Consider the following 16,508-nt stretch of genomic DNA (forward strand, 5'->3'; position numbering starts at 1 on the left):
TGTATCATTGGGACTCATTCTGAGACCTCGAGATTGCAATGCCGGCCGAATCCTGCTAGGTGGCAGTATCGCCTACCCTTTGAAACCTTATTTCACACTGTGTGTTAAATTTTATATGGTCCGGGTGGAGAATGGGACCCGGGCAAGTGAAATGCTTCATTCGAGCCACTTGGAACGCGTCCAGCACATTTGATGCATAGTTTGTCCCATTTCATGTCAGGGACCCGATGGACATCAATACTGAAATCACGATCAGACAATTAATATTCATTTTGGAATACCTCCTAGCAAAGGTAAGGACTATAGGGAGGTGTAGTCTGACGTCACTGGTTGTTCCACCCGTATAGGGATTCATCATTGGGAAAATGGATTATCGGCTATTGTAACAATTCTGCCGCATGAACATTGGCAAGCTTTCCATTTTTGCACAAAATGAGTTCCCTTCTACCACTAACATTATTGTTTAAGCATTTTTGGTTGAAATAAAGGTAGTTATAAGGTTTTTAATTTGTCGTAAAAAAAGAACTACATTTACCACTAGGCAGCCTGTTCAGTGCTGTCGCCTGATCCACGTCACGGCCAGCAACGTTACCTCGCTAAACGTACTAGATGTTAGCAATGTCTACTGTCGTTAACCATTTTAAATCGGGGCATGTAGAGGCGTTTCGGGACTGAGTAAAATGTACAGGTCCTCTTCTCAGACCTGTGCACTGCATGTGTAACTGAGGGGTACAATTCCCTGACTGTATTAATCAAGTATGGTATCATTAAACCACTACCGTCTTATGTACATTATACTGGCCATACCGTACACGAGTATATGATGAGAACACTTCCCCACAATGAATCGGTTCTACACAAAGTTGTCTTTAAGTATTTATTAGCAGCAAGAATACATAATATACTTCACTCTAGATGCGCTTATAAGGCAAAGGAATGTGCGTAGGCAAATCAATAATGAATGTCCATTCTCTGGTTACGCATGAGATAAGAATACAACCTGAATATTAGGAATTATATCTAGGGGATACTGGTAGGGGGGTTCCTACCGGTTGTAAGCCAGCAGGGGGAGGCAATGCTCTAATGCAAAGTCTGGTTCCACGGGGACTCAATAAACTCCTGCTCGGGGAGGCGGTATTACTCCCTGGATCAGCGGACGAAAGGCAGCCGCTGTAATCCCAGTATGCGTGCAGCACAGGTGGAAGCCGGTCAGCCTCTCCAATAGAGACGGGCTCGAATGATGTTCCTCACGGTAGATCCCACAGCAGTGGGTGTAGACGACTCTTATCCGATCCAACAGCCTGGTTCAAAGCAATACGAATAATAATCCAGCCGGAGAGGGGCTCTGCATTCACCGGTGTAGATCCTCCGGTGCGCGGTACTTCACATTAATTAAGTTGAACTTGACGTTATTCAACCAAGCTCTGATGCTTTACTATCCTATTCGCACGCGGCTATAAGTGCTCTATTTAGACACACTGTTGCTCACTTCACTTGGTCTTTGACTCGTGATGAAGGCTTTACTAGTAAGGAGCGAACGATACGTTGAACAAACGTATTAGGATAAAACAAGACTCTATTTTGGGGCAATACGGGCCCACTTCACAGCACGTTGTATCGTAGTGTGAGGCTTCAACTTGTTACTAAGACTGAACTGAACTGAACTGAACTACTTCTGTATTCACCTGCGCCATATTTATATGTACGGGGAATAAACTAGTGCCAGCCTCATTTCTGTCTCGTAGTCCTGGGCAGAACCGGGCATGTACAGACATGTCTTGACGGTGGCTTTGAACTCGACTCTAGGGGCAAGACACTGGCGCTGGTGGCACGCCATCCAATAAGAGAACGAAATATTATGGTCTGTAGTAGGTTAAAGGGATATTCCGTGTATATGTACAAAGAATACACAAGGGATATCAAACGATATACAAATATTATGCAATATATATCAATCAATAAATACATATATTCGGTTTAATCTGACCCTTTGTAACAGCCGCCTCCTAATTAGTCCCACCTAATTAGCTAAGCAGAGACAGATTAACCGCACTGTCCACTACTCAATGTCCGTTGTGAGGGTAGGCAGTTCACAAAGTCAGGGGTCATGGTCGTCATTAAGCGAGTCGGGGAGCCTTGGCGACTCTATCAGCCTCGCCACGGGTCGGTTGTATGTCCGCCCTTGGCCGAGCACTTCTGCCACTCTGACCTTTCCGTCGGCACCAGTGGTCACTTTGCTTACGCGGCCGGCCGGCCACGCAGCTCGGGGTAGTGACTGGTCTATGGTCATGACGACTGGACGGGATGAAGGGGGGCTTAGGAGGAAGCGGGCCTGAGACTGCTTTGATCTGTGCTTGGCTGTGCCTCCTCCTCCTCCGTCTGTTTCTCTTGTTTGCTCTGTACCCCGTCTGAGGAGGGGCCGGTCCCGGCCGCCCCGTCAAGGAGTCGCTTGGGGTGCTGGGTTCGAGGTCAGCTACGTCTGAAGCGCAGCTGAGGGGGGTGGAGTTCCGAACTCCCTCTGGTGCCCACGGTTCTCTCACGGGCCTCTCGCTTAATGTCAATAGCCTCTGCTGTACGAGGGAGTGGCCGGTGTCGCTCGCCTTTGTGTGTAGGCAGCGTGTAGACGTGGGTTGACTGTCAAGTCCGTAGAGGGGGCCCTGGAGCGTCCATCCCAGTCGGGTCTGAACCGCGACTGGGCATCCTTTGGGTCCGATGTGAGCCGCCTCAATTGGGAGAATGAGGTCCGCGTGGTCGGAGCCGATGAGCAGGGTCGGTGTGGCGCCGTCGATAAGCGGTATAGGTAGTTGACGTAGGTGCACATACTTAGCCATCAGCTGTGGGATGGGGTAGGTGTACTGAGACAAGCCTATGTCGTGGCTGGTGAAGACGTTGGTTATACTATACTGCTTCTCGGGCTGGTCCACCGCTGCCATCTTGAAGGAGACCTTTTCACCTTTTATGGTCTTCTGGTCCCTTCTGATGGTGCGTATGGTCATGGTATCTTTGACACCCCGCAGGCCCAACTGGGCTGCTGCGGAAGCGAGGAGGAGAGTCTTTTCAGACCCATCGTCCAGGACGGCGTAAGTGTCCAGGACCTTGTCCTCGTAGCTCAGGAGCACTCTGACCACTTTGAGGAGCACTCGGGGGGGTCCCGCTCTGCTTGGGGTCTATGTGGAGCACTCCTGTCTCGGGGGGGTTGTCACCTGTCTGTGGTGACACAGAATCTATATGGTGCGAGTCGCACCGTGACTCCCAGTGTCTGCTGTAGCAGTCGGGACACCAGGGAGCGGTCTGGTGGAACTTTGGTGCTGGTGCCACCGCCTCGGCATGGTACATTACCGCGACGGGCCCACTCTGTTGTCCTGGCTGACGCCTGTTGATGTCATGCAGGACCTCCAAGTGGGTGCCACCGCACCTGCTGCACTTCTTCTTCAAGCGGCACTCAGCTGCTAGGTGGCTGCGCGCGCAGCGGAAGCAACGGCGGTGGTCCTTGATCCACTGACTCACTTCGTCCGTGGTCAGCTTCCCGAAAGTGTCGCATTGGTACAGCCGATGTTCTCCCTCACAGTACTGGCACTCAATCTTCCACTGGTCCTCTTTCGTCGAGGGGGTGTTGTGGTTCTTGTGCTGCGGTACTGATTCGGCTTGGTGCATAACGGTCACCAACCGGCGGTTATCTGTTGATCCCCGAGGTCCGAGTCTTGGGCTTGGTCCACTCCATACGAACGTGTCGAGTCGTAGGCTACTGACCTCCCTGGCGAGGAACTCAGATAGGTCTAGGAGGGATGCCTCTGGACCGTTGGGGTCGCGGTAGTTTCTCTGCCGTCGAAAGCGCTCTTGTCGGGCGGGAGGGAGCTTCTCTAGTATCCTCTCTACATTAGAGTTAGCGTACAGTTCATAGATCCCTTTTTCCTTTTGGGACCCCAGCATCCCTACCAGGGACTGTACCTTGATAGAGAGGTCATCCAATGCTCTGTTGTCTCTGGCTGGGGGGAGACGGTCAATGTCTCTTATCTCCTGTATCACGTAGTCCCATATGCGTCCATAACGTTGGTCGAGGGCTACTAGAGCCGCGGTGTATGGGGTAGTAGAGCTGGAATATGCCAGCGCTATATTGTGCGCTCTGGGCACCTTCAGGTGCTTGAGTAGGATAGCATACTTGTACGGTTCATCTGGTACGTCGGACAGCATAGTCTCTAAGCACATTCGTAGCTCTGTGTACTGTGCTCTGTTCTCGTGTGTGAAGTCCGGGAACGTCGGTGTGCCAAGGTACGATGCCATGGATGACTGGCACATCGGTGAGCGTTGGGGGAGAGGCCTCCTAGGCGAGTCTCCTCTTACGTGTTGTCTTGGGCTGGTACTTGGTGGGTACCAAGGGCCGGGTACCCAGGTGCTGTTCCTCGGGGCTGGCGGTGCGTCAAACTCACCCGTGAGTTGAGTCGGGGGTTTGTAGCGCAGGGCCTCGGGGCTGACTTCTGGGCTGTACTGGGCCTTCTGGTCCAGAGTACGTTGCTGCTGGTCGGGGCTGTACTGGGCCTCCTGGTCCAGCGTACGTTGCTGCTGGTCGGCTTGACATTCCTCCTCTTCCTCCTCCTCTCCCTCTGCTAGGACCTGGAGTCTTCTGTTCAGTCTCTCGGCGTGGTCCGGTTCTTCCCGGTTGCTGGGTCTCGTATGGACCGGCCGGGGAGGGGGTTCGGAGACGTGGACAGGATCCTCCTGTTGGCGGGGTCCCGGGTCGCTTGGTCGGGTAGGGGAATGTGTCCTAGACCCTTGTCGTGACGATCTCCGGGAGCTCCGTGCGGAGTGAGGGGGTGTCGCCATGGTAATCAATTTGTCCATCAGCTGCGCCTGCAGCCGGTCGCGCTCTGTCTCGCGCTGGGCATGGGCGGCGTCGCGCGCTGCTTCGCGCTGGGCATTGGCGGCGTCGCGCTGCGCATTGGCTGCGGCGTGCTGCGCATCGGCGCGGCTTCTCTCAATGTTCTCTTCTGTCTGGAGGCGTCTGGTCTCCAGTCTTATGCGGTCGTCTTCACTCCTTTGTTGCGCCTGGAAGCGCTCTCGCTCGGCTGCAAAATGTTCGCGCTCGCGCGTCTGTTGCGCTTGAAGTCGATCGCGTTCGGTGGAGGCTGCCAGGGTGGCGATGAGTGCCTGCGCCAGCATCTTGTCCGCCTCGCTGGGGGAAGACGCCGGTCGAGGCGGTCGGCTCCCGGCAGTACTCGTTGGAGATCCGTTCTCCTGTCGCGTACCGAGGAGATCCATCTCCTGGGTGCGCGTCTCTTCTTGTGGTGGGTCGGGGGGTAAAGTCATGTCATGTCCCTCCTGGTCCCCCCCGTGAGCTTGGTCAATTACGTTAGAACCCACTAGGGTCTCTACTGGCGGGGTAGCCTGGTCGGTAGGGTTGGACATAATTTTACTATCCGCTTTAGTTACTTTATCCGTATTTAACTTCCCTTTAAAGCTAGGTATTGGACTGACAGTGTATGCCTCTAGATAGGGAGGTGGCTGCCGTCTGCGCTGCGGGCGTTCTAGTTCGGGAGAACCGTTTGTAGAGTGTTCATCATCGGCCATGTTAATATTAATATTATATTAATATTACGCTAATTCTTATCCGGGGCTCGAAGGACCAATTGTAACTGAGGGGTACAATTCCCTGACTGTATTAATCAAGTATGGTATCATTAAACCACTACCGTCTTATGTACATTATACTGGCCATACCGTACACGAGTATATGATGAGAACACTTCCCCACAATGAATCGGTTCTACACAAAGTTGTCTTTAAGTATTTATTAGCAGCAAGAATACATAATATACTTCACTCTAGATGCGCTTATAAGGCAAAGGAATGTGCGTAGGCAAATCAATAATGAATGTCCATTCTCTGGTTACGCATGAGATAAGAATACAACCTGAATATTAGGAATTATATCTAGGGGATACTGGTAGGGGGGTTCCTACCGGTTGTAAGCCAGCAGGGGGAGGCAATGCTCTAATGCAAAGTCTGGTTCCACGGGGACTCAATAAACTCCTGCTCGGGGAGGCGGTATTACTCCCTGGATCAGCGGACGAAAGGCAGCCGCTGTAATCCCAGTATGCGTGCAGCACAGGTGGAAGCCGGTCAGCCTCTCCAATAGAGACGGGCTCGAATGATGTTCCTCACGGTAGATCCCACAGCAGTGGGTGTAGACGACTCTTATCCGATCCAACAGCCTGGTTCAAAGCAATAAGAATAATAATCCAGCCGGAGAGGGGCTCTGCATTCACCGGTGTAGATCCTCCGGTGCGCGGTACTTCACATTAATTAAGTTGAACTTGACGTTATTCAACCAAGCTCTGATGCTTTACTATCCTATTCGCACGCGGCTATAAGTGCTCTATTTAGACACACTGTTGCTCACTTCACTTGGTCTTTGACTCGTGATGAAGGCTTTACTAGTAAGGAGCGAACGATACGTTGAACAAACGTATTAGGATAAAACAAGACTCTATTTTGGGGCAATACAGGCCCACTTCACAGCACGTTGTATCGTAGTGTGAGGCTTCAACTTGTTACTAAGACTGAACTGAACTGAACTGAACTACTTCTGTATTCACCTGCGCCATATTTATATGTACGGGGAATAAACTAGTGCCAGCCTCATTTCTGTCTCGTAGTCCTGGGCAGAACCGGGCATGTACAGACATGTCTTGACGGTGGCTTTGAACTCGACTCTAGGGGCAAGACACTGGCGCTGGTGGCACGCCATCCAATAAGAGAACGAAATATTATGGTCTGTAGTAGGTTAAAGGGATATTCCGTGTATATGTACAAAGAATACACAAGGGATATCAAACGATATACAAATATTATGCAATATATATCAATCAATAAATACATATATTCGGTTTAATCTGACCCTTTGTAACAGCATGCATCATGCCGGCTAGCAAGCTAGAATGAATGAATGAATGAATGAATGAATGAATGAATGAATGAATGAATGAATAGCTACACGTCACGACCAGCTGATACCACGATAGCTAACTAACGTTACAAGCTCAAAAACCTTATAACTACTACAGTTGTGTCCATAAGTTCCCTGGCAGAATACTTTGTCTGTGAGGACAAAAGTAAATAAGAACGATATATATAATGCTGTATAGCATATTCTCTAAAAAGAATACAAAGAGGAGATAACCATTTTAAATCGGGGCATGTAGAGCCCGCCTAAAAACAATAACGTTATAAACTATACACAATATGTACAACGAAACAATGATTTACATTAGTATTTACAGTGATTTAATATGCAGTGAATACAAATAATGATAACGTGGTTGTTGCTTTTAGAAATGGTGTTTGGCGTCATCTGATAAATGGATATGATCACCAGAGAGATACTAGCCACAGATTCAGGGTCAGTTATTTTCCCATTATACGAATTGTTAAGCTTATCGAATGTAAGGGAAATCTGATCCTAGGTCTGTGACTACAGGCAGGAGGCTACGCTGTGGTGACGTCAGTCAGCAGCACCAAATAGCAGTGTAGTTTCCCAGCGAACGAAAACATAAACGTTGTTATTTTGCTACCTTTACGATTAATTGAGAATATTTTCATGTTGAGCTATAGATTGTGGATGAATATGCACAGAAAGGTACACCATGCCAACGTTAATGCTTTATTTATCTAAAACGACCCGATTTAGAAATGGTCAATGGGGAAATACATTAAGTGGAACAGAGGGTGGAACAGGAAAAAACTAAAATGACGTAACCACTACACCTCCCTATATGACGTCAATCCTACTTTGATCCTACAATTATTTCACATCGATCGCAACGATCATATGTCACATACTCCAAAACGTATACCATTGCTGACAATCAGAGCATCACAAAACGACCCCCCCCCCCCTTTGATGCCTTCATGATGAAACATAATACCTATTATATACGTTTGATTTGGAAATAGTATCGTGTCCAGGCGAGCAACGCAAACGACTTTCGCAAAATGCACATAGCGCTCCATAACTGAGCTTCCAGGAATTAGCCCGGATCACTCTGAAACGATACAATATTCACCACGGGATGACAGGCGAACGTATACATGAAAAAATGTACTCTTTTTTTACATGTTGGACGAGAGATAGTGACTGTCAAATGAGCCATAGTATTGTCTCCATAGCTATAATATAGAATATAGATATAGCTCTGCAAACATCGTTAAACACCGTGAAAATGACCATCTTTTTAAGCGTGGCCACAGGCTTAAGGGGGGATTAAGCGTGGTGTGTTAACCCTAACCATAACCATGTGTGTGTGGGTACTGTAGTGTAACATAACATACATTATTTTTTCTGACTAAACCGTGTTGCAAAATAAGACAAACTGCCGTGTGACGCTGTTCTGTCTCAGTGGCACTTTCAGAGGCTCCTGGTAAAATGCCAGTGTTTATTGTATTTATTTCTCTGACTAGGCTGTTGAGATGATAGAGCCTAAAGTACTGGGCCTGGGTGGTGGTGTTGAATCATGTCACTTTCTAGTGCTCTCCAAGGACCAATGTTCTGGCTCTCTGTCCTGCAGGATTGCTTTTCGAGTTGAGCTCAGTAATTATATAATATTATAGTGAAGGATTGCACCGTGTGTGAGTCTTTCTGCAGTAGAATGCAACACACTCTTGGGTTGCGTTCCTATAAGGAAGTGTTGTTGACAGCACAGTGTTGCCAGATCATTAGTTTGAGCCCTTATTTGATTAGGGTCACAGTGATGACCTCACCAGTAGAATGTGTGTATGTGACCTTTCCTCACTAAGTGTGTATTCTACTCTGTGGCTCACCACTGCCATCATGTTGACCTAGAGGGGCCGTGTCTCTAAACAGAGAGGTGCACAGCACCCTCTCGCACCTTGACCGTCAGAAGGGGGGCTATGTGAGACTGTTGTTCATTGACTACAGCTCAGCGTCCCCACCAGACTGGTGGACAAGCTGATCGAGCTGGGTCTGAGCTCCGCCCTGAGCGCCTGGATACTGGACTTTCTGAGTGAAAGACCCCAGGCGGTCAGGGTGGGGGGTCAGACCTCCAACACCATCACCCTGAGCATCGGGTCCCCCCAGGGCTAAGCCCCCTGCTGTACTCACTCTACACACACGATTGTGTGGCCAAGTTCAGCTCCAACTCCATAGTGAAGTTCGCAGACGACACGGTGGTGGTGGGGCTGATCTCGGACAACAACGAGAAGGCCTACCGGGAGGAGGTTGAGGTACTGGACCGCTGGTGCCAGGACAACAGCCTGCTCCTGAACATTGGTAAAACCAAGGAGCTGATCGTGGATTATAGGAGAGGACAGCAGGAGACGCACACACCACTGATGATTAACGGGGCTACCGTGGACAGGGTGAGCAGCTTTAAGTACCTGGAGGTCCACATCTCAGAGGATCTGACATGGTCAACACACATAGACACAGTAGTAAAGAAGGCGAAACAGCGCCTCTACCACCTGAGACAGTTAAGGAAGTTCAGAGTATCGGGGAAGATACTCCAGTCCTTCTACTCAGGAGCTGTAGAGAGCATCCTGACCGGAAACATCACTGCCTGGTATGGAAACAGCACGGCACAGGACAAGAAGGCCCTACAGAGAGCGTACCACGGGTATTGCACTACCTCCCCTGCAGATTCTATACAACAAGAGGTGCAAATCCAGAGCCTGCAGAATAATGAAAGACCCCCACCACCCCAATAACAGCCTGTTTCAGCTGCTGAGGTCAGGCAGACGCCTGCGAACCCCAGCTACTAGGACAGAGAGGCTTAGGCTCAGCTTCTTCCCCCAGGCCATCATAGCCCTGAACAATGAACATTGAGTGCCACAGAACACTGAACTATCCACACACAAACACACATGAACACACACACGACACGCACGCGGTGCACGCTCACACACTAGCAGCCACTTAACACTTTAACATGAGCGGGCACACACTCATGCCGCACACACGCACACTTATGGCCAAAAGGAAAGGCCACTTTAAACTAGAATAACAGGAACAGTGTATTGCACTACCAAAGCTACCTAGCATGTCCTATATATATGCTCTGTAAATAACTATGTACAGATACCGAGATGTCACACCATGTTACCTGTTACCTGTTTATTGCACAATGTTGTTTTTTTATTGGATTCTATTATATGTTGTACCACTGTATTGCACATCGTTGCGGGCAAGACCACCCGCATTTCATTGTATACTTGTATGCCGTGACAATTAAAACTCTTGACTTGACTTGACTTGACTTGACTTGTGTCATTAGACTGTATTGTGTGGAACTGCTGATCTGTCAGAATACTCCTGTGCGCTCTCTCTACTCCTGTTCTGCCCTGCACTCGCAAGGCCTCAGATCTTCTCAGTCGAAGATAGTGTAGTATGTAGCCTCGCTCTGTCCTCGCGGTGTGCCTTTCACATGAGCTAAAGCCACTTTAATCAACCGAGGCTGCTGAGGGAAAAAACTACATTGCCAACATTTGGATCGGGCAGCCTTAATAACAAGCCTGCTGTCTTCTAGCTAAGCAGGAAGAGCGGAGCACAGCACTCTCTCTCACTCAGCATGCTACACAGTAAACTGGGCTGCTTTACTTGGTCAGGGGTTGGAAAGCTGCTCTAATACCAACACAATTGTTCCCATTGTTGGAGTTGGAAAATGGATGATGTAGTAGGGCTGTCGGCTTCCCCCTTCATGTTAAACCGTGGCAGGGGGGAAACTGAGGCCCCAGTCAAAAGCTTCTTAGTGCAGTCGAGAGGCAGAGCGAATCCTGGGCCCCTCTGCAAGATCCAGCAATGACAGGTGTCTCAAAAAGTTGTTTACAGAAATGACATATGGGCTTGCCTTGCATGTTGGAGTGGATGAAAAATAACAACGCTAAGAGTGTACTTAAATAACCAGTCAAAGCAGACGCTCAGGTCCACGAAGTTTGGAGTGAACAAGAATTAACCTAATAACAACTCAAACTCCAGTTGACTTCACAATAGAACAGTTTCTGGCAAAACAATAGAGTGAGCATGGGGGCATTTACTAGAGCCACAACTCTGTTAACGACGTGTAAGAAGACCTGAAGATGAAGAGGACTGAGTTGGAATCATCAATACTGATGAGACTGATCATTACGGTGGACAAACTCTTCATGAAGACGGAGATGAAAGGAAGCATTGAGTCGTGTCTACTGGGAAATGTCAACCATGTACATCCTGGGGCCACGCAGTGAGGCTGTTTGTGCTGGAGATGCTTTGTGGGGGCAGAGCTGAGTGCTGAGTTCTGCAATTTCTGGGACACCCAGTACGGACACTCAGACTGTCTGTGCTCAACTCTGTCTGTGCTCAACTCTGTCCTTGCAGGTATACGTTTAGTTCCACTGGCACTGTTGAAAATCTGCTTGAAGTCCCTTGAAGTTGTAGCTCAATGTCTCCCCCACTGTACCCCCCCCCCCCACTGCTCTTAGCCCCGCCTCCACCGCACTGTGGTAAAAAAGACAATTAAGGAAGTACAGAGTATCAGGGAAGATACTCCACTCCTTCTATTCCGGGGCTGTAGAGAGCATTCTGACTGGGAACATCACTGCCTGGTTTGGAAACGGCACGGCCCAGGACAGAAAGGCCCTACAGAGAGTGGTGCGCTGAAGATTAGTTATGGCCACCTCCTAATCTTGAATCTTGAATCTTGAAGTGCCTTCATGAAGCTCTGAGCCTACAACCCAGTATCTCTCGACTGTTTCACTGGCTTTTTGAAAGCATTCTAAGCAGATGGCGAGTGGTTGGGGTGAAACGATACACTTCTCCTTGTTCTCCAACATAATTCAATGGGGAAACAGGATTTGTTTAGAACGTTCCTTCAGGGATTGGCTGCTGAATAACGACAGCCATTCCAATCAACAGAACAGACTGGATAGAAGAAAGTAAACTAGGGTTGCGGGGATGCTTAGTTCAAAATAATTAATTTATTCTTTTTTTTTATCTACTTTTTCTCCCTTTTTCTCCCATCCCAATTTAGTCATTATGCCAATTCCCCCCTCCCCTTCCTGGTCGTTGCGCACATTTGCCCCCCACTTGCCGGTCTAGGGAGGGTTGATAGATACTATCACCCCTCCGATGTCCCCTCCGATACATGCAGAGTCAGCCAGCCGCTTCTTTTCACCTGACAGCGAGGACTCTCACTGGGGGAGCGTAACGCGTGGGAGGATCACACTACCTCCCCAAGTCCCCTCCCTCGCTGATCAGGCGCCCCGACCGACCTGTAGGAGTCGCTGTTTACAACGACCAGGATACACACCCCGCCGGCTTCCTACCCGCTAACACTGCCAATTGGTTAGTATGGACGACCGACCAAGCCGGAGGTACCGCTGACAGCTGGATTCGATACCAGTGTCTCTGCGATGGTAGGCAGGCACTTAGTCCGCCTAAATTATACATTTATTCTGTAATGAATAGCATATCCATTGTCATGACATATTTAGGCCCTGATTCACCAAGCGTTTGTGTTTTATAGAGCATGTTCAAAATGACCTAATGTGAATGCCATGCTATTCACTAACCATATGGAATGAGTGGAGTCTGTCTAATCTAAGCATTGGCATGAAGATGTAGCCATCTGTGATGGTCTCGCACATCTTCTGGATTTTTTAACACATAATACAGTAACTTGTTGGCAAGTCCATGGAAATGTGAGATAGCACCCAATTCACTACAACTGCCCTAATTATCGCAGCAGGAATATGAATTCAGTCAAGCAATATTGCCAACAAGTCAGGTAAAGGAGAGTAATATATTTTAAGGGGTGGTATAATGACGAACCTTGACTTTTCGACATGTCTACTTGAAGACACAGTATACAGTGTGCTTGCAACTAGTAGGGCTATTCTAGTACTCAGTGCTCTTTTGGGGAGCATTTTTGCACCACAAATAGATTTGTATACATTTCTTAGTATATACGATGGACACTTTTTGCTATAGTTTTGCAGAGCAACTGTGCAATTTGTCCACATAATACAGTCTCAGTGAATTAGGGCCTTTGTGTCTTTGGATTGTAAGACATACAGACTAAAACAAGTCTTTCCTCCGATCACAACTTAGCTATAACCTTTGCGATCGTCTAAAAGTGTGTTTTTAGATGATTGCTCTGAAGGTGTGTTTATGATTCTAATCTACAGTCATGGAGGCATCGTCGATGAGGAGTAGATGCAAGAAAGCATTACTATGTATACAGTGGCATCGAGCTAATTTACGGTACTAAACCACTCCACAAGATGAAAGCTAAAGTCTTCCTCAGATCACAACTTGCTATAACCTTTATTTGTACGCCAGTGAGAGTCTTTATCAACTCTGACAGCAATTCGAATACTTACACTTTTTCACCTTCCCTTCATCAACAGAACAGTTTGATATTTTGCACTCCTCCAGTGGAATTCTAAATAAATGAATCAATTATAAAGCGTTGTATTTACAAACACCCCCCAGATGACTGACCATATCCTGTTGAAACCCCCACTAGCCCTGCTGCCGCTGTGTCCCAACTTATTGGTGAAATTATAAAAAAGAAAGCAAGCAGCGGAGAACCATATCCGACTTCCATCTTCTAATGTAAAGAATACAATAAAGGTTGTGTGGTGATTGGTCTCTTAGTATAAGATGGACACTTTTTGCTATTAGCTAGAGCAATTGTGCAATTTTCCACATAATACAGTCTTAGTTAATTAGGACATCTGTGTGTTTGGATTGTAAGACATACGGTAGGCCTAAATATATAAATATATATATAAATATAAAATAAACTTTACTTACTCCCTTCCTGCACACAAATATATATTTCAACCCCAGCAAATCAGAGTGAAAGCATCAGTTCATTATTTTGCTTCTTTTTATTCCATTGCGTTCCCTTGGGGAAACAAACAGTCCTTTTAATACTGATGAAAGACTCCCTGGCTCGCATCACAGCTGAGGACTATTGCTTTGTTCTCTCCCACACTTCAGTCTCAGATCATCAAGACAGCCTTGCTCTATCCACTCTGAAGTGTCGGGTCGACCGGCCTCATGTTTAGAACCTTTCATGGTAGCGAGAGAAGAAGAAGAGACCCCTGCTGAATCTTAATTCCCGACAGAACTGTGTAGATGTTTGTGTTTTTCCCCACTGTGTGCAGCTCTCTTCAAAACAGCCTGTGTTTCATGTCTAGCTAGGAGTACCAGGGACATGGAAAACACAGGTTGTGCCTATTTGCCTTTTTAAAGTGGTGTTTTTCTTGGAAGTGGTACAGTATATAGTGTTTGGTTGTCAAGGAGTCACGCTGCTGCCCTCTGTACCGCAGGACGTACCTGCAGCAACTGCTGAGCGTGTCACAGCTGACTCCCCTTTATTCTCCACATTGTGTGTGTGTGTGTGTGTGTCTGTGTGTGTCTGTGTGTGTGTGTGTGTGTGTGTGTGTGTGTGTGTGTGTGTGTGTGTGTGTGTGTGTGTGTGTGTGTGTGTGTGTGTGTGTGTGTGTGTGTGTGTGTGTGTGTGTGTGTGTGTGTGTGTGTGTGTGTGTGTGTGTGTGTGTGCGTGCGTGCGTGCGTGCGTCATCTGAATGCCGTCCTTGCTTCTAGACTATTTTGCTCTGAAGGCACTTTGGTGTAGGCTGAGGTTCTGCAAGAGTCTTCTGTTATAACAACAACAACAACAATACCTGTGTGTTCTCCCTCCCTCCCTGCCTCCAGGTAACATCAACGACTGTTCTCTCCACTACTACTTCTTCCTCCTGGCGGCGATCCAGGGACTCACGCTGCTGGTCTTCCTCATCGTCTCCGTCAAGTACGACAAGCAGAAGACCAGAGCGGGAAGTCACGGTCCGTCCTCCTGACCCTCCGACGCTCGCCATCGCGTGCCTATCGCCGGCGCCTCTGTTTCTCTCCTTCATACCGCTCTGTGCCCAAAGGACCTGCCCTATAGATGCCCCGTTCTTAATTTTAGCATTCTGAGATTCCTCTCTCAGAGGAAGCACAATGTTCACACGACGAGCCTCACGTGAAGGAACGTGTTTATTATTTTAATGTTTTTTTTCTTTGTCTTTAGATGAGAGACCTACTGCTGTAACAATGTCATTAATGATTAACATGAATTAGCGAAAGAAGTGTGGATGACTCACCATGACTTTCTCATGATAATAGTTTTGCCTCGGCAGAGTGGACACACTGGTACAACTGAAAGTATTAAAGATTAATGGTAAGGTCCACAAAGCCTAACATTATCTGGCTTTTCTCATTTTATAGAATTACATTTACCGGTACTTAGTAGCTTGTGTTTACTCTAGTTGCCCTTCTTTGATCATTTGCACTTGACTACGGGAATTGTGCCATATAAAGGCCGTATTCAGATATTTTATGATCATGAATATGGTCTGAGTGTTCATATTAGCATTTTATTATTTTGTTATCTTATACTTAGGATGTTTGCAGGACTGGCACTAACAATTTTTCTACTAAAAAAATGTCTCACCTTGATATGGCGATATGCGCGACTAGTTGTCTGTGTACCTCCAGTGATACAATGTACATTCGAGCATTTGTTTTGCTTTTAAAGATGGAAGACGGAAAAATATATCTGACGGACGTTTTCCTGTTTCTAATTTCTTTGATGAATTTGAACACAGAATCCAGAAGTATGTTCAGGCGATCATCACAGGGTGTGTTTATAAATGAACACTCCGAGCACCAGAGCAGATTCTAGCACTGAACATGATGGTTTTGTCAGGATTCCTGTTAAGGCCTAACAAAAATAATGGTTGGTTTCAGGTTGCCGACCGACCCTGCCGATTTAGGTGCGACCCAATATATTTTATGAGTTTAAAAAAAATATATATATTAAAAAAAAAAAAAATCATTTTTTTTTTTTTTTTTTTAGAATAAAGTTTCATAGAAATCTTAGTCAAACATTTAGTATTATGGATATTAAACATGCTGGCAGAGTACATGCATCCATGTTGTTGTGAACATTTTAACCCTTTCACTGCCACACGACAGCCGGTTAACCCTTTCACTGTGACAATACAGAAGGTTAGCCCTTTACTATCACACAACCGACGGCGATGCTCCATCATTAGCATCATTAGCTCCGCATCCGCGGAGCTAATGATGCTAATGATGGAGCATCGCCGTCGGTTGTGTGATAGTAAAGGGCTAACCTTCTGTCGTGTGGCAGTGAAAGGGTTAATTAAATAAATATCCATAGTCGCCGTGGGAAAGAATAAAAAAAAAAAAAAAAAAAATCCCTACCTACCCATGGCCAAACTGACAACCAACCTGAAACCAACTATTATTTTTGTTAGGCCTAAACGACTCCACAACGGTGAAAAAGTCTTTCCTCCGATCACAACTTGCTATAACCTTTGTGATCATCTAAAAGTGTGTTTTTAGGTGATTGCTCTGAAAGTGTGTTTTGATGAATTACAGTCACAAAGGCATCGTCGATGAGGAGTAGATGCAAGAAAGCATTTGTATGTATACAGTGGCATCGAGC

At 47.2% G+C, this 16,508-nt stretch overlaps 1 protein-coding gene across 1 annotated transcript in view; it reads left to right on the forward strand.

Moving 5' to 3' along the window:
* The window catches only part of slc15a4 (solute carrier family 15 member 4), an 80,104-nt gene extending 64,152 nt beyond the window's left edge, over positions 1–15,952 (forward strand). The window contains exon 9 of the mRNA XM_084325776.1: positions 14,711–15,952. Coding sequence (XP_084181902.1) covers positions 14,711–14,853 — 143 coding nt within the window. The 3' untranslated portion in view covers positions 14,854–15,952. The remainder of the gene's footprint in view (positions 1–14,710) is intronic.
* Positions 15,953–16,508: the final 556 nt, after the last annotated feature.

This window comes from Notolepis coatsorum (genome assembly GCF_963971535.1).
Source record: "Notolepis coatsorum genome assembly, chromosome: 1".
Lineage (NCBI taxonomy): Eukaryota > Metazoa > Chordata > Actinopteri > Aulopiformes > Paralepididae > Notolepis > Notolepis coatsorum.